Source organism: Narcine bancroftii, chromosome 1 (assembly GCF_036971445.1).
Source record: "Narcine bancroftii isolate sNarBan1 chromosome 1, sNarBan1.hap1, whole genome shotgun sequence".
In the NCBI taxonomy this organism is placed as follows: Eukaryota; Metazoa; Chordata; class Chondrichthyes; order Torpediniformes; family Narcinidae; genus Narcine; species Narcine bancroftii.
Genome location: NC_091469.1, coordinates 122,120,259 through 122,137,865, shown reverse-complemented (window position 1 = coordinate 122,137,865; position 17,607 = coordinate 122,120,259). Strand labels below are relative to the sequence as shown.

The following is a 17,607-nucleotide window of genomic DNA, read 5'->3' as shown; positions in this document are numbered from 1 at the left end:
TCCCACCACCCTGCCAACCTAGTTTAAACCCCCACTCTCTCCCGCCCCCCCGCCCCCCCCCCACCCACCATCAACAGTATTAGCAAACCTTCCTACCAGGATATTGGTCCCCTCCAGTTCAGGTGCAACCTGACCACTTGAACAAGTCACCTCTTCCACAAAAAAGGTTCCAATGATCCAAGAATCTGAAACCCTGACCCTACACCATCCCTTCAGCCATACTTTTGTCTGCACCATCTTCCTCTTCTGGTTTTCCCTAGCTCATGGCATCAGGAGTAATCCAGAGATGACCACTTTGGAGATCCTGCTTTTCAACCTCCTTCCTGACTCCCTAAACTTACTTTGCAGGACCTCTAGCCCACTCCTGCCTCTGTCATGTCCTTTGGCTGCTCACCCTACCCCGGAATAATATTCTACAACCACTCAGGGACATCCTGGACCAGAGCACCCAAGAGGCAACACAACATCGGGTTGTATTTTTAGGTGTTGTCACATTGGGTTTGATGCTTCTGTCAGGATGTAATATTCGGCAAGGTAAATATTACCCAAATGTTGGGAGTGGGAAGGGGTGAAACGTTGGCGGTGAGTGTGTGGTAAATGATATCCAGAATTGCAGGCAGAAGTACATGGTGAATGTTGCCAAGAATCCTTAGCATTGCCTTCAGGTCCCACATTCGGGAGGTGATAACTGGCCATGGGAATTTGTGGGGTGACTTGCTTCTCCATTCTTGGTCATGGACGTCAGGCTTAACTTCCTGCTACCATTTATATTCTGCAAATGCTTGAGGATTAGGTTTGAAAATACATTGAGACAGGTCAGTTTTGGATTGCCTGTGGTGAGGACAAATTTCAATTTTATGCTTGAGTATAAAACATCCATGACATTGGCCTTTTTGCTGAAATAAACTGAATGCACTGATCAGCTCTAACAAGTTGAAAAAAAAAACTGAAACAGCTATATATCAATAGTGTATGTGGTTATTCTCAATGTTGTGGTTAATGTCTGATGTAGTTTGTGAGTACTCAGGTACCTGTAATTTCTGCTCTCTTTGAGTCCAGAGATATGTTAGATACCATGGTGTGTTCTCTTGGTACACTGCCACAAGAGTTAATGAAGGGTCCTGCAGACCAGACAGTAAATCATTCTCATTCCGTTTCACCAGGGCTTCATTCACTCTATGCAGAGCTTTATTTACTAAGGAATGAAAGATGAAAGGATAGTTTTTAAACGGGTATCATGCATGTACATAGTTGTGTAAATTAATAGTGAGAACAAAGAAAGAGTTTTCAAACAACTACCCTAAATACTGGAAGACACCTACAAGGCCTGCTAAACCATAGTACTTTTTTACATAGTTCCCTCATTTCATGGGTCAATAATGTTTGGGGCATTTGGCTTCATGGGTGTTTGTGAGTACTCAGGTACATTTATTGCTTCATTGGTGAGGTATAAGGGAGCTAGTCTTGCTTCTCAGCTTTTGATCACCTTTGGCGTCTGCAGAAAATTCCACAGAAGATTTCATGAACAGAAATACAGAGGCCACACTGCAAGATGGAAACCACTAGTTAGCCACAGAAAGGATGGTCAGATTACAGTTTGCCATGAAATATTTCAAAGAGCCTGCAGAATTCTGCCTTGTGGATCAACAAGACCAAGATTAACCTGTCTCAGGGTGATCGCAAGAACAGAGTGCGGGGTGTAAAGGAACTGCCCAAGATGCAAAGCATACCACCTTTGCTATAGTTTTCATCTTCTCCTGCAGACAGTAGTCATTGTCTTTTCCACACCTGTCTCGTGAAGATGGTTTCTGATCTGTCAGACATATGTTTGGGGATTTTTCTTCATTATGATGAGAATTCTTCAGTCATCAGCTTTGGAGGTCTTCCTTGGAATACCAGTCCCTTTGTGATTACTGAGCTCACTAGTACGCCCTTTCTTCTTAATGATGTTCCAAACAACTGATTTTGATAAATCCTAAGGTTTGGGCGATGTCTTTTACTGTTTTATTTTGTTTCTCTGCCTCACAATGGCTTCTTTGACTTTCACTGGCACAACCCTGGTCTTTGTGTTGAAAAATGGCAACTACAGACTTCAAAGGTGATCAAAAGCTGAGAAGCAAACCTCACTCTCTTATACCTGCAGCAATGAAGCAATTAAACCTACTCACAAACACCCATGAAGCCAAATGTCCCAGATATTATGGTGCCCTGAAATGAGGGTCTATGTATAAAAAGTTCTCTAAGTACTACAGGGTCAATGTGTACAAATAACCTTGAATAAAATCTGGAATGTGCACTTTAATTACAAGTGAATTGTTTGATATAAATTTAAATCTGTGGAGCACAGGGGCAAATAAAGAAAAAAAAGTATCTTTATCCCAAACATTATGGAGGGTACTCTAATTACTTTCAGTTGTAAAAGGTTTTGTTCTCAACTGTGAGGAGCGTATCAGTTCCCAAATCTAATAGTACAATAAATTTTGTGAAAATTCTTGACTAATGCAGACTTACCTTCCAATAGAAATACAAATGGGTGAGGTGTTGGGGGGATGGAGAGTGGCCCGTGTTGTTCAGTTTTTTTAAAGAGGCTCTAAAAGTAATCCAGGAAACTATAGGTTGATGAGCTTCACATCAGTAGTGGGCAAGTCATTGGAAGTTGTTCTAAGAGATCAGATATACAAATATTTGGATCGACGGGGACCAATGAGGGATAGACAACATGGCTTTGTGCGTGGTAGGTCACATTTAACCAATCTTATAGAATTTTTCAATGAGGTTGCCACCAAATCTGGAATGGGGTGTGGGGGTGATTAGTCAGGGAGGTTCAGTCACTCATGGTGAAGCAGCAAACTAGATTCAGCATTGGGCTATATGGGAGAAGACAGAGAATGGTAGTGCATGATTGTTTCTCACATTGGAGGCCTGTGACTAGTGGTGTGGCTTAGTGATCAGTGCCAGGACCATTATTGTTTGTCATCTATATCAATGATCTGGTTGATAATGTGGTAAATTGGATCAGCAAATCTGGAGATGACACAAAGACTGGAGGTGTTGTGGATATCGAGGAAGGCTTTCAAAGCTTGCAGGGGGATCTGGACAAGCTGGAAAAATGGGCTGAAAAATGGCAGATGGAATTTAATTTAATGCAGGAAAGTGTGAGGTGTTGCATTTTGGAAGGAGAAACCAAGGTAGAATATACACTGTAAATCTTAGGGCACTGAGGAGTGCGGTAGTACAGAGGGATCTGGGAATACAGATACATAATTCCTTGAAAGCGACATCACAGAGAGATATGGTCATAAACATTGACCTTCATGAATCAAAGCATTGAGTATAGGAGTTTGAATGTAACGCTGACTTTTTCAGACATTGGTGAGGCCAAATATGGAGTATTTTGTGCAGTTTTGGTCATGTAACTGCAGGATAACAGCACTGAAAATAAGAGTGAAGAGAAGATTTACAAGGATGCTGCCAGGACTTGAAGAACTGGGTTACAGGGCAAGGTTAAAGAGGCTAGGACTTTACTCCTTGGAGCGCAGAAGAATGAGGGGAGATTTGATAGAGGTGCACAAAATTATGATGGGCCTAGATAGAGTAAGTTTTTCACTGAGGCATGATTTAAGAATGAAAGGGGAAAAATTTAAAAGGAACATGTTAGCACAGAGAGTGGAGGGAGTTTGGAACAAGCTGCCAACTGAATTGGTAAATTCAGAATCAGTTATGACATTTAAGAAAAATTTGGCAGGTTCATGGATGGGAGGTATATGGAAGGATGTAGCCCTGGTGCAGTCAGTGGGACCAGGCAGAAAAGTAGTCTGGCAAGGACTAGAAGGGCCAAAGGGCCTGTTTCAGTACCACAAGGTTCTATAGTTTGTATTATTATGGTAGAGCTATTGCGATTTTAACCAATATCATCATAATAATCATCATAATAATAACATTTACTATTTAATTCCAGGAATTGACATTGTTCTTCTACTCAAAGGCAAATCTGATGGCGATAATTCTGTGAAGTAGAATATCAGGATATTTGTGCAAGACATATTTATAATGCAAAATACCATTCAACAATCATTTGTCAAATATCAAAGAACTGATTATAGACCTTTCAATTCGTTTTTTTTTAAACAAGTTTTCCTTAATAAATTCCCACTGCATTTAAACAATTAATTAGAACATGAAACTCCGGATAATTACATATCAATCTCCAATGGGATTTCGATGTCAAAAAATTAGATTTTCAATTACTGAATTGTTACAAAACTACAAGCTACCTCCAAAAGTATTACACAATTGACAGGAGTGTACCTGAGCTGACAAAACATTATATATAAGCACAATATTTAAGAAAAAGATATGAACTCACCATTGACTTTGTCGACATTATCTTGAATTTCCTTGCGAGTCAGTAGTTCTTCATATACATCCCTCTCTTCTGCATTAACAGAATCACCCTAAAAACCAGAATCAGGAGTAGAATCTATGAATGGGGTATTTTTTTTGTGTCGATTACTACAGTGCCAGCGACCCAGGTTCAAATCCAGCACTGGCTGTAACGAGTTTGAATGTCCTCTCTGTGACCTGGATGGGTTTTATCTGGGTCCTCCAGTTTCCACCCATCCTCCAAAAACAGACAGGGTTGGTCATTTATTTGGGTGTAATTGGGAAGCATGGATTTCATGAGCCCTAAGGGCCTTCGACTATACTGTATTGTTTAAAATTAAAATTTAAAAAACTCAGTCTGGAGTGGATCATAACCAAAACATCTCAAGTTGACTTGGTCCAAATTTGCTCCCATAGCATGCTTCAGCTGCACAGGGTTACATGGAACATAACATGGACCAGTATGTCCAAATTTAACTTGCACCCAATATCCCTCGATTCAGTTCATGTTGACATGTCCATCTATAACAGTGGTTCTCAACATTTTTATTCCACTCAAGTGCCACTTTAACTAATCCCTATGCCATTGGTGCTCTGAGATTAATAAGGGATTGTTTAAGATGGTACATGGGTGGAAAGAAAAAGTTTGAATACCACTGCTTTAATTGTACCTAATTAACTTGTTATGTGCATGGTTTCATAACTCCAAAGGAAATGGGCCAATGACAATTTTTCTCAAGAAAAATATTTCAGTAACAATTAAGTCTAAAGCAGTGATTCCCAACCTTCCGTTCCCCACCTTAAGCAATCCCTTACTAATCACGAGCATCTATGTCACGGGGATTACTTAAAGTGGAATGTGAATGGAAAAAGGTTGAGAACAACTGATCTACAACAACCTCCTTAAACATTACTATTGTAACTGCATCCACCACTCCTCATTCCAGGTACCCACCACTCTCTGTGTAAAATATCTGTCACACACATCTCCCTTGAACTTTCTCTCCCCATTTTAAACACATACCTTCCCTCCTATGTGTAGTTTTTGCACTGAGGAAAAGATTCTGACTGTTCATCCATTCAATGCCTCAACTTAGTTTCACATTTTTGTTTATTTCACAATTCCACAAAAGATCAAATAAAACCCAAATCTTTGCAAAATTCTTATTGAAAGGAGTGAGTGCAATGAGTCAAACTGTTGTTACCATGTCTTCATAGAATCACATAAAGGAGTGGTATTCATCTGTTTCAATCCACGTAATCTGTTCCACCATTCAGTATAACTATGGCTGATCCAATATCTTATTATTTCCACAGGCACTCTTTCTGCCCAGAAATCAATATCCTTTTTAACTATATTCAGCAATTTTGCCTGCACAGCCTTTTATGCTAGCCTGTGCATGGATCGAAAAAGTTTGCTGGAGGGTGTAGCAAGTGGTTAGAAATGCACATTGATCTTGATAGCAAGAGGACTGGCTTTTAGAAATACAATTATACAGGGTACTGGGGAAACTAAGCCTGGAGTACTGTGTATGAATCTAGTGACCCTTTTTTCAGAAAGGAGGTAATCTAAAGGAATGAGGAATACTCTATTGAGAATCTTTGGGTGGGGAGGAGAAAGGGAGACATGACAAACTGTTCAACTGTTTTCACCAATGGGAGGTTCTCAAATGAGGTAACATAGTCACAGGACTAAGGGTGGCCATTTAAAACAGAGGCTCATCGGAACAACTTCTGCCAGAGAGTTGCCAAATGCATGGAATTCTCCATCCCACTGGAAGTATATAATGTAAATAGTGATATATTTTTAAAAGTTCAAGGAACAATGTCTTTGCCACCTTGTTTAAGTTGCCTTGAAGCCTTTGTTTCCTCTTCACAATCTTATCCCACCCCTCAATTCCTGTTATCCATTTCTCATAGTACTATGCTATTTGATAATTGAATGCATAGACTAAAAGGCTGTATTGTTAACCCATCAATCCCCATGATTGTCTGGAATAATTAAGAATCCAATTTATCTTGGATGGTGTGTTCCTATGCCCCGTTATTCCAAAATCACATCAACTTCTTCAAGAAATTATAAAGAAATGGCATCTAGTGGAAAATACAAGCTATTAGAATCAAGTGTGGGCTGAAAGACTGCTAACTGTTGAAAGTTTTCAGTCTTCTGGCTGGTTGCGTCACCGTCTGGTATGAAGGTGCCAACTCTCAGGACAAGAATAAACTCCAGAGGCAGTGTCTTAAAAAAGTGGCCTCTATCCTCAAAGACCCCCATCACCCCCTTTTCACTCTGCTACCATCGGAGAAAACTGCCTTAATTTTCATGCATTTCAAAAAAATGTATTGTAAGGTGGTTTATATCCACGTGATGTTGCTGCAAAACACTGAATTTCACGACTTGCTCATGACAATGGATTCTGATTCTTTTTATTTCTTTTGTGTTTCATAAGATTGTGGAAGGAACATGTACTGAAAAGTAAAACCCATAACCTACTGAATTGAGATATGCAATTTTTCACTCTTGCAGTTTGACAAAGTGAATTTGTTATTTTTAAAAAAGTGGACCCCAAAGATTTGAATTAGGCAACTAAATTTTAATTCACACCCAAAAGAAAACCAATTGTTTAAAAAAAAAACATTTAAAGTTATCAGATCTTTGATCATTTTTGACAGTTGCACTGAAGAAAATATATTGACCGGTTGCATCATAGCCTAATTTGGAAAATCGTGTGGCTGCAGAAGGTAGCAGACATCGCCAGGCTCATCCCAGGCTCCGACCTTCCAACCACAGCAGACATCTATGTGAGGCACTGCCTCAATAAGGTAGCCAACCTCACAACCTCTTCTCACTGCTACCTTTGGACAGAATTATAGAAACCTGAAGACCAGTACCTACCTTTAGGTTCAAGAACAGTTTCGTTCCAACAACTCCTTGGGTCTTGAACCCTGTTACTCTAATCCTGGACTGGTCTGACACCACAAAAGGAATGCTGGGACCATGACAAGTCTTTTTTTTGCACTAGGATTACTGTGAATATTCATTTTCTCTCTTCTTATTTAATTCAATTAAGTATACCATGATAATTCTATTTTCACAAATACCTGTTCAGCTGCAGTTTCTATTTTCACAAATACCTGTTCAGCTGCAGTTTCTATTTTCACAAATACCTGTTCAGCTGCAGTTTCTATTTTCACAAATACCTGTTCAGCTGCAGTGTAAGAATTTTGATGCACATTGTACAATGTACATGACAACAAACTCATAATCACAGTAAAAGTGGAGAATGATATCCTACCTTGCTTTTGGCACTCTCTTGCTTCATTTCCTTTGCATCAAATAATTGCTCTTGATAATCCTGAGCCCAATTGTTCTCTATATTACTTAAAACCGCATTTGGGTTTGCTAAAGCCTTTACGGTCTCCTCTGCGACCCTGTGAGATATTGCTTCATTGATTGCAATTACTGCAGCATGCACTGGGGAAGGAAATCAGTTAAAAATGAAATGAGTACAAAGTGTGATCACGTGGTCTTAATGCATTTGCAAATATTAATACTGGTATTTAGAACTAAATACATGGATAAAAGGGAAGGGTACTAAAGATGTGATAATTCTTCTAATGAACTGAAAAATATCAGAATAAATTGAATCCAATATTCGCATACCCAACATATTTCAGCAGTTTTTGCAACTTCAAGTATAGAAGATTTCACCAAATCTATAGGGTTTCAACAGTTGGGTTAAAAAGAAATTACAGGTGGAAACTTTAGCCACAGACTTTTTTAATGGACAGAGAAACAGTCAATATTTTAGGTCAGAACTGACAGACAGCTTGACCTGAAACATTCAATCTTTTTCTTCCTTCCTGGCTGTTTCCAGTTTATTATTTCAGATTTCCATCAGCAATTTTTTTGTTTCAAAACTTGCACATTTTTTGCCAGCTATTAGGAGCCTGCAAAAACCACATACATACATGCAGCTTCATCAACCGAAAGTTCGTTTGCCAGAATTCCTCCAATTTTGCTGAATGCAGGCATCTGAATTCCATACTTCTCTAATTCTTTGCGCATATTACTTATTTCTTCCTCTGAAAGAAAGGTACGGTTACATCGTAGCCAAGAAACATCATCAGCTCAAACAAGTAATTCCAGAATTTGATCAAAGGTTTTTTTGAACCTAAATCAATTAATGATTAATGATCAATTCTAAATCAATTAATTGATTTAGGTTTAGAGGATTACCAGATTTCATTTATCTATTTAGCTTTAGTCGTGGCTAAGAAATGTATAGCACTTACTTGGAAAGATAGAAATATACTAACTTTAGATAAGTGGTATTTGGAAATGAAATTTTGTTTGACTGTGGAAAGGATATCTTTTTCAATTCAGGATAAGATGTCTTTTTATAAGTTAAAGTGGATTCCGTTTGCTAATTATATGCATTTAAGTTTGATTTAAATATATGTTTAAGCATTATATTTTAGTATTGACAATTTTTTTTTGTTGTTAGAATTTTTTTTAGGTTAAGTTTTATCTCTTTTTTTGTAAGTGGGTATTTTTTTTCTATATATAATATTGTTAATTTTATTAACTCTTCACTCTTTATTTTGGGGGGAGGGTTGGACTAATTTTAAGTTAGATTATTAATATTGTGTTACAATTAACGGGGGGGGTTATTTTGTGTAGTTTTCTGATGTAATATTGTAATCATACTATTTTAATTTTTAAAAATTTTTCTTTAAATGTAATTCTCTATTGTATTCATGTTATAAAATTTTAAATAAAGTCTTCAAAAAAAAAGGTTTTTTTGAACCAAAATTCAGTTTAAAAGACAAAATAATGATTTACCTGTAAAATCCACTTTTCCTAGCAAGTCTTGGATTTGAGGTGCTATTCCAAGTTTGAACAGATATAGACTGTAACAAAGTCAAATGCATAAAATTATACTCCACATATAAAATTAACTTGTTCAAATATGCCCCCTATTTATGGGTTTCTAGTTGATTGCTAGCACATGACATTAGCAGTTGAAACTACAATTCATTCTTTCAGGAATTCCTGCAAATCACTGAACAAATGTAACATAGAGCAACAGAAAAGACAGCCAGGGTGGTCTTTACGTATCTACTGTGTTCCAACTCAAATCTTCCACAGTCCTGAGCCGTCAATGCAACTTTCAGGTTCGATGTTTAGTCTATGCGTTCATTGGAGAGGAATTTTTTTAAAAACTCTTAAAAAGATGATACCTCCAACAGTTTAGCTATAATTTCTCATTCCATCAACCCAGATAATTCAATACATTTACAGCTATAAACAAAATGGAACAAAATATATCATTGAACAAATGAGAATTCATATCTATAAGAATTGTATGCTCTTTAATGAGCTTGTATCAGACAGTAAGAGAAACGCAGTGTGCAAATTTAAAAAAAAATGGTGCTTTTCTTTATTTACCTAGATTCCTTTCAGCAAATGATCCACTAAAATTGTACTGCAACGAAAATGTTGCAGCTAATGTCACATGCAGCTCATAATGCATTTATTTTTACTGGGCAGTGCTGCTTTGGGTCTCTCAACTTGTAAAACAAAGAATGGCTTAGGATTTGTCTCTGACCTTTGTGTTTTGCCTTGTGGCTGTGCCAAATAACTTGCACACTCTCTTTCCTTCCCAAAGATTTTGAACTTTGTGCCAGAAAATGCATGCAATAGAAAGGTGTGGACGTGACAACCTAACACACATTATTAAAGCTTTAGATAATTTTGGCTGCACATCAGAATCTCACAACAAAAAAAACTTACAGTGAACAATTTCTTCACAGCTTTATTCACGTCCAGCTTTGACTCAATTCCCTCTAGGGGGTGCTGTGCCAATAGCTTTGCACACATGTCACGAACTGACATTTCCAGTGCAAGGAAATTTGGAAGCGTGTACAACAGTTGAGGCACAAGAGGCTAGACATGCTGGTGCTCATTTTACAGGCTTCCCATCAAACCTAAATTATATTTTTTCTATCAACATTTTATGCTCAAAGTTCTGCTGTGTTCCCTGAAAATATATTTTACAAACATTGCTTCTACAATATTATGTTCTTAGGTTGAGATTTAAAATCCAAGCCACAGTTTCTCTATCATTGTACTTGGATTGTTCAATATCCTTCCCTTCATGTTGTATGCTTCACTTCAAATACTACTGAGGAAAATATAAACCCTAAACCTATGTTTCATTTCTGGAGCCATGAAGTACGCAGCACAAGGTCAGCATTTCTTATATTAGATTTAAATAACAATAAAGAAAAATGGTGGCGCTACCAAAGCTACTGTAGTACATCTTTGATGCTGGTACAGATCTGGGAGAATGGAGACAGAGCACTGTTCCGCAGGGTCCTACTGCCCGGTCACAACGCCGACAGCTAAAGGAGCCAAGTTTTTATTTTAAACATTGAGGGGTTGCAGAGTTCTGGGGAACAGCTGACCGACTGGTGCAGAGCATCAGAAATGGGGAGAATGTCCCCCTCCCCATTGAGAAGGAGAAGCCTAGAAGATGACCCTACAGGATGGTGACCATGCAGCAGACCAGCGAGGGGCTCAGCGCCTGAAGGTCCAAGGTCAACACCAGAACAAGTTTTAGCGGGGAGCAGTGGGGCGGTGGTGGTGCCTACCATGAATCTTGCACCGCTGCCTTACTCCTCCCTCCGTTGTAGCAGACAAACGCGCTGCTCATATTGCCTGAAGACTAGTGATGCTAGGCTGCGGGTCACAATACTTCATGGGGGGGGGGGGGGGGGGTGGAATGGCCATGAGTGGGGGGGGGGTCCACAATAACTCATTTTGGGGGGGGGACAATGGCTATGAATGCTGCCCCCCCCCCCAAACCTTGGTTCCGATCCTGTGAAGGACCCACACAGACTGCGAGCTGCTGGAGACAGATCTGGTTCATGGGAACCAAGTATCGGAACCAGGATTCAAAAGGATGTTGATGGCAAGAAGGACTCATGAAACACCTCAGGTGCTAAAGGTTTCCTGATCGTATCAGAGGTTTGGATCTGAAGCTCAAATGGCTGATGATCTGAATTTCAGTCTGTGCAGCTACAGAGGTTGCAAGAATTCTACAGGCAAATCCATGGACACTCAGCAACTCTGAAGGGATTCTCTTTTTCTTATTGATGGGGCCACTGGGCAATACTCATGGCGACTCTTTGCCTTTCTGCAGACAAAAGCTGAAGTATCTCATGTATTTTACAATTATAAATTACAATATTATTAGAAAAAGAACCTTGGAATTATAATGTTCTCCACTTAGTGCTCAGCAAGTTGATGTATTCCACCTTGGACAGTGCTACAGTCAGGGATCAGAAGGGGCATTACAACGGATTTCAATGCCACTGCATTAAGCAGGGACGAGGCAAGTGTTCAATAAACACCATTTCATGGGACATAAAATTGGAACCCAACCCAAGCCTATCACATCCATACCTTAGCACTTGCAATCCTCTTTTCATTCCCAGCCGTTCTCTTGTGTATTGTAGTCTCAAGTAAGTCAGTCTAGAATCCCCTCCCCACTAGACCACCTGTGCGTACAGACTCCATTGCAGAGATTCCATTATATCAAGATTTTGAAGTCTGTCTCCATGACAAATCTTTAAGCAGGACACAGATGGCGATAAAGAAGTGTACAGGAGGGAGATAAATCAACTAGTTGAGTAGGGTCACAACCACAACAACCTTGCACTCAACATTAGCAAAACCAAGGAGCCATTTGTGGACTGCAGAAGGGGAAAATCAGGAGAACATGAACCAATCCTCATCGAGGGGTCAGAAGTGGAAAGGGTGCTTCAAATTCCTGGGCGCTAACATCTCTGAAGATCTATCCTATTCTGGAGCCTCCATGTTGATGCAATCACGAAGAAGGCTCGTCAGCAGCTATACTTTGAGAGGAGTTTGAGGAGATTTGGTACGTCACCAAAGACTCTTACAAACTTCTACAGGTGTACCGTGGAGAGCATTCTGACTGACTGCATCACTGTCTGGTGTGGAGGTGTCACTGCTTAAGTCAGGAAAAGACTACAAAGAACTCGGCCAGCACCATCAGTCTTCACTCCAATGAGGTCATCTACAACAGGCAGTGTCTTTAGAAAGCAGCTCTATCATTTAGGACCCCCACTACCTAGGCAATGCCTTCTTCACACTGTCACCATCGGGAAGGAGGTACAGGAGCCTGAAGATAAACAACCAGTGGTAAAAACACAGCTTATTTCCCTCCGCCATCAGATTTCTAAATGGACGACGTACCACAGACACTACCTCATTCTCTCTCCTTTTTGCACTAATTTATTTATTTTAAATGCAATTTATAGCAATAATTGCTGCCACAAAACAATGATCATGATCATAACATGATCATGATAAGTTTTGATTCTATCATCTTTTTATTTATTCATCTAGACATACAGCACGGTAACATTTTGTGCTGCCCAATTTACACCCCCAGTGAGTTTCAAACAGTGTGAGGAAACCGGAGCCCCGAGGGAATGCCCACGCAGACACGGGGAGAATGTACAAACTCCTCACAAACAGCGCGGGATTCGAACCCCGGTCACAAGCCTAAAACTGCTACGCAAACCAGCCCAATTTAAACAACTCCCAAGCCACATCAATTCTCAGCCTGGTGCCTGGCTCTATACTCCTAAATCACTCTGAGGGGGACCCTTCAGCCTGTGCCACAGTGTGTGTAGTGACCAGCACTTAGCACAAACCTGAGCCAGCCTGGCCCAAGCATTTAACTTTATCGCTTGCATCCCATCTGCCCCTCATACCCATCGTCAAGCTGAACTCAGGTAAAGAGATTCCAGCTTCAATCGGTAATTGGAAAAGAGTACAATGCAAATGCTGGGAGCACTTCAGTAGCATCTGTGCACAGAGAACATTGAGTTTCTGGTCAAGGACCCTATATTGCAACTGGAAAAATGGTACAGATCTGGGAGAATGGAGACAGAGCAAATGGTTGTTTTAATTTACAGCTAAGGAAGGGGAGGGCTGGGTAGGATAAAGTGTTCACCCTATCAGAGAAGATCTAAGGGAACGTGAAGTGGATCAGGAAGCATCCGCGGAAAGAGATAATCAGGAGCAAATTGGGTGAGGAGGAGTTTGTCGAGACCTGCCAGGTCATTTCTCTCCATAAACGTTACCTGACCCCACTGAATCCTTCCAGCTTAATCTTTGTTCACTCAAGATTCCAGCACAAGCAGGTTTTCTTTGGTATATGGCCGATAGAATCAGAGGACGTGGATTTAAGGTGAGAGAGGAGAGAATTAAGATGGATCTGAGGGGCATCTTTTTCACTCAGAAGGGAGTACAAAAGTGGATCGAGCTGCCACAAGACGAAGCATTAGAATCAGGCACAAATACGACATTCAAAAGACAGGGAGATGGACAGGAAGGGTTCAAAAGGTAATGAACCATATGCAAATGGGACTGATCCCAGAATGCCATCTTTTCTATGCTGGAGATAGTACAGGAGGCTTGTTAGAGAAGGAAGGAGATAGGAATTAAAGGTATAGGAGACTGAAAACTCAATCAGCTTGAAAAACTGAATGGCATTCTGCAAAGTGCCTAATCAGTCTGCTTTTGTTTCTCCAAGATGGAGAAGACAACTGAGCACCAAATAAATTGCAAGCACAAGTGATTCACTGATTCACCCTGAAGGCCTAGCATCTCAGTACAACTGGCAGAGCTGTTGTCTTACAGCTTCAGTACCCCAAGTTCAATCTTCACTACCACACTCCACCCTGTATGGTGATCATCAGTATCCCAACCAACCAATTTTCCCCTGCAACCGCTGCAACCGTGTCTGCCTGTCCCGCATCGGACTTGTCAGCCACAAACGAGCCTGCAGCTGACGTGGACATTTACCCCCCTCCATAAATCTTCGTCCGCGAAGCCAAGCCAAAGAAGAAGAAGAGTTGCTCACTGCTAGCTGCTATGGAGGACTGACGCTATAGGCTGACTAGAGGCATGCAGGTGTTCCTCTCCACTGCTCTCAGCTCAGATTGGGACTAGCCTCATAGGTGGATAACACTGCCATGTTCTTGCTAATCAAAGCCTATGTTATTCGCATAATTTCCGTCTCGTGGGTTATTGACTGCGGTTCAATTTTATTAGCAAAGTCCATCTGAGATGACTTCAAAAGTAATTGCCCGATCCGAAAATAGTTGGGGGATGAAGACAATGGAGCAGTTGGTGGAGCACGTGTTCGCTAACCGGAGGCTCAACAACCGCCTCCTCTGGGGGTTCCAGCACCAGTGCACGTTCAAGCCCCAAAGCCAGTGGTCTCCCGCACCACCAGAACAGATTTCAACTTCTGGTAAGAATAGAGCAAATTATGAAAATTATGAGTTAGACCCATGGAGTCCTGGAGGCTGCGACTCACTTTGAGCATTGGCTGCAGTGCCGAGAAGCATTTTTAAATGCAGCTGGGATAGTGGACGACGAGCAGAAGGTACTCCTACTTCTGTCCCGGATAGGCACCAAGGCCTTCATGCTGATGAAAGAGAGAGAGTCTTATTTGGCTGCTACCGCTGCTCTGTGAGAAAAATATGTGGGGCAGCAGAATGAAGTGCATGCCAGACACTTGCTGGCTACACACAAACAGCAGCCAGGGGAGTCGATCGGTGACTTTATCCTGACCCTTCATGACCTTTGTAGAGCGTGGTCTGCAGAAGAATTTGTTGATATACTGGTCCCGGACTCATTAGTCTCTGGAGTGAAATCAAACTATGTGAAACAGCGGCTGCTAGAGACGGGTGAGCTGAATCTTAATCAAGCTATAAGAATTGCCGAGTCTCTAGACCTTGTGCTGAGAACTGGCTGAGTTATGGCCGCGTGCCCCCAACTCTACTCGTTACTCTGCCGAACTGCCCAAATGGCCGGAGTCAAGACTCTGCCATTGACCCTGTCCTGTCTCGTGAGTTATTGACTGCGGTTCACCCTGTGGCCATGTGAATTCCCTCTGGATGACATGTTGGTTGATAGATTAAGTGACTACTGCAAATTGTCGTTGATGTGTAGGTGAGTGGGAGAATCTGGGTGAAGCAGAAGGAATGCAGAAAGAACCTAATGGGTCAGGATAGGATCAGAGTTAGTGGGTGCTCGATGGGCACTGACTTGGCAGACCAAAGGGCTTGTTTCTGTGCCAAGTCCATCATGGGAATTCTTGCCAGATAGCTGCCATTTTCTTTAACCTTGGCTTCTCTTGGCCCACCGTTTGCAGTCTCCTTCAGTGCTTCCTATCCACACAAGTAATGAGGGTTTATCAAGTGCATAACTACAATGTACAGATGGAGTGAAATTCCTACTTGCTGCAGTCGAACAGGTATGCAAGATACATCAATTATAATAGTGTACATGCCAAGACAGAAAATAATCATAAATTTAAAAGGATGGATTGATATTCACAGTTGTAGTTAGTGTGAAGGGGGGGTGGGGGGGTGGGAAAGGTGACACTGAAATAGTGCAGACAGATCCTTAGAAGGTCTCTGAGTAATTTACATTAAGGGTAGTAATTTGTCTCACTCCCTTTCATCCTGGACAGTGGATACCGCTGCCTCAAGTTCAGCATCTCTGGGCTCAAGAGCAGATTTTTCCAACCACTCTCAGGTGCTTGAACCTTTCTGTACCACTCTAAGTACAACACAACTCGAGGACCATAGATTTACCTGCACTATTGTTTCTTGTAGTGTGTTTTATTTGTGCAAGTCATTGTAGCGAGCAAGAATTTCAGTGTATTTGTACCTTATCTGACAATAAACTCTCGTCATCATTGTTTGGGTGCTTGGGTGGTCAGAAGGGAAAGAGTGGGAACTGCATTTCCTGTACTTGCATGGGAAGGGGGGTGAGAAGGTGAACAGTTGGCCGAGATGGAAACGTGAAGCAGAGATGAGCAAAAAGAGTGGGGAAGAGAAGATGTGATTTGTGGTGGAATTGTATTCAAGGTGATGGAAGCTGCATGAATTAAATCAAAGCTAGTGGGGTGTAAAACTAGAACCAAGGGAGCCCGCGACACACTCTGTCCAGGATGAAAGTGAGTGAGAGCAATTACTACCCTTACTGTAAATTACTCAGAGACCATCTAAGGATCTGTCTGCACTATTTCACTGTCACCTTTCCCACCCCCCCCCCCCTTCACACTAACTACAACTGTGAATATCAATCCATCCTTTTAAATTTATGATTATTTTCTGTCTTGGCATGTACACTATTATAATTGATGTATCTTGCATACCTGTTCGATTGCAGCAAGTAAGAATTTCACTCCATCTGTACATTGTAGTTATCCACTTGATAAACTCTCATTACTTGTGTGGATAGGAAGCACTGAAGGAGACTGCAAACGGTGGGCCAAGAGAAGCCAAGGTTAAAGAAAATGGCAGCTATCTGGCAAAAATTCAGAACATTCAAAGGAATGTTTGCAACCTTTTCTGTTTTTTTTTTCATTTCTACTTTCAATCATGCAAAAAATGGGATCATCAGATACAGCTCTCGTGCCCAGAGATTCAAGATGTGTGATTGACCACTTGAGGGCGCACACACTGCAGTCCAAGAAGCAGTGGTTCGCAACCTTTATCTTTCCACTCACATCCCACTTTAAGTATTCCCTATGCCATAGGTACTCTGTGATTAGAAAGGGATTGCTTAAGGTGGTATGTGGGTGGAAAGGAAAAAGTTTGAAAACCAGTTAATCGTACCTAATTAACTCGTTATGTGCAGTTTCAAAACTTCAAAGGAAATGGGCCAATGACAATTTTTCTCAAGCAAAATATTTCCGTAACTAAAGCAGTGATTCTCAACCTTCCCTTCCCGCTCCCATGCCACCTTAAGCAATCCCTTACTAATCACAGAGCACCTGATGGCATAAGGATTACTTAAAGTGGTATGAGTGGAAAGAAAAAGGTTGAGAACCATTGAAATAGAGGTTCAAATCCTAGAGGAGGAAGTTAAAATGAAAAAAAAAAACCATATAACCATATAACCGGTTACAGCACGGAAACAGGCCATGTCGGCCCTTCAAGTCCGTACTGGTTCACTTGAACAACTCCACTAGCTCCTCCGCAAACTGCATGGGCCTGTTCCCTGGAAGGCATTTGGACACCAACAAAAGCAGTCATACTGACTGCAAGTCAGTTTTCCAATGAAAGAAAGAAATGACTTTGTTGTGAATACACTGCTTACTA

General features: G+C 40.9%; 1 protein-coding gene across 6 annotated transcripts in view; it reads right to left on the bottom strand.

The window, feature by feature from the left end:
- The window catches only part of iqgap2 (IQ motif containing GTPase activating protein 2), a 340,680-nt gene that overhangs the window by 141,186 nt on the left and 181,887 nt on the right, over nucleotides 1–17,607 (bottom strand). For all 6 annotated transcript variants that reach the window (XM_069937770.1, XM_069937765.1, XM_069937779.1 and 3 more), the window contains 5 exons: nucleotides 9,230–9,297; nucleotides 8,356–8,469; nucleotides 7,680–7,858; nucleotides 4,367–4,454; nucleotides 1,032–1,195 (listed from right to left, as the gene is read on the bottom strand). In XM_069937770.1, coding sequence (XP_069793871.1) covers nucleotides 1,032–1,195; nucleotides 4,367–4,454; nucleotides 7,680–7,858; nucleotides 8,356–8,469; nucleotides 9,230–9,297 — 613 coding nt within the window. The remainder of the gene's footprint in view (nucleotides 1–1,031; nucleotides 1,196–4,366; nucleotides 4,455–7,679; nucleotides 7,859–8,355; nucleotides 8,470–9,229; nucleotides 9,298–17,607) is intronic.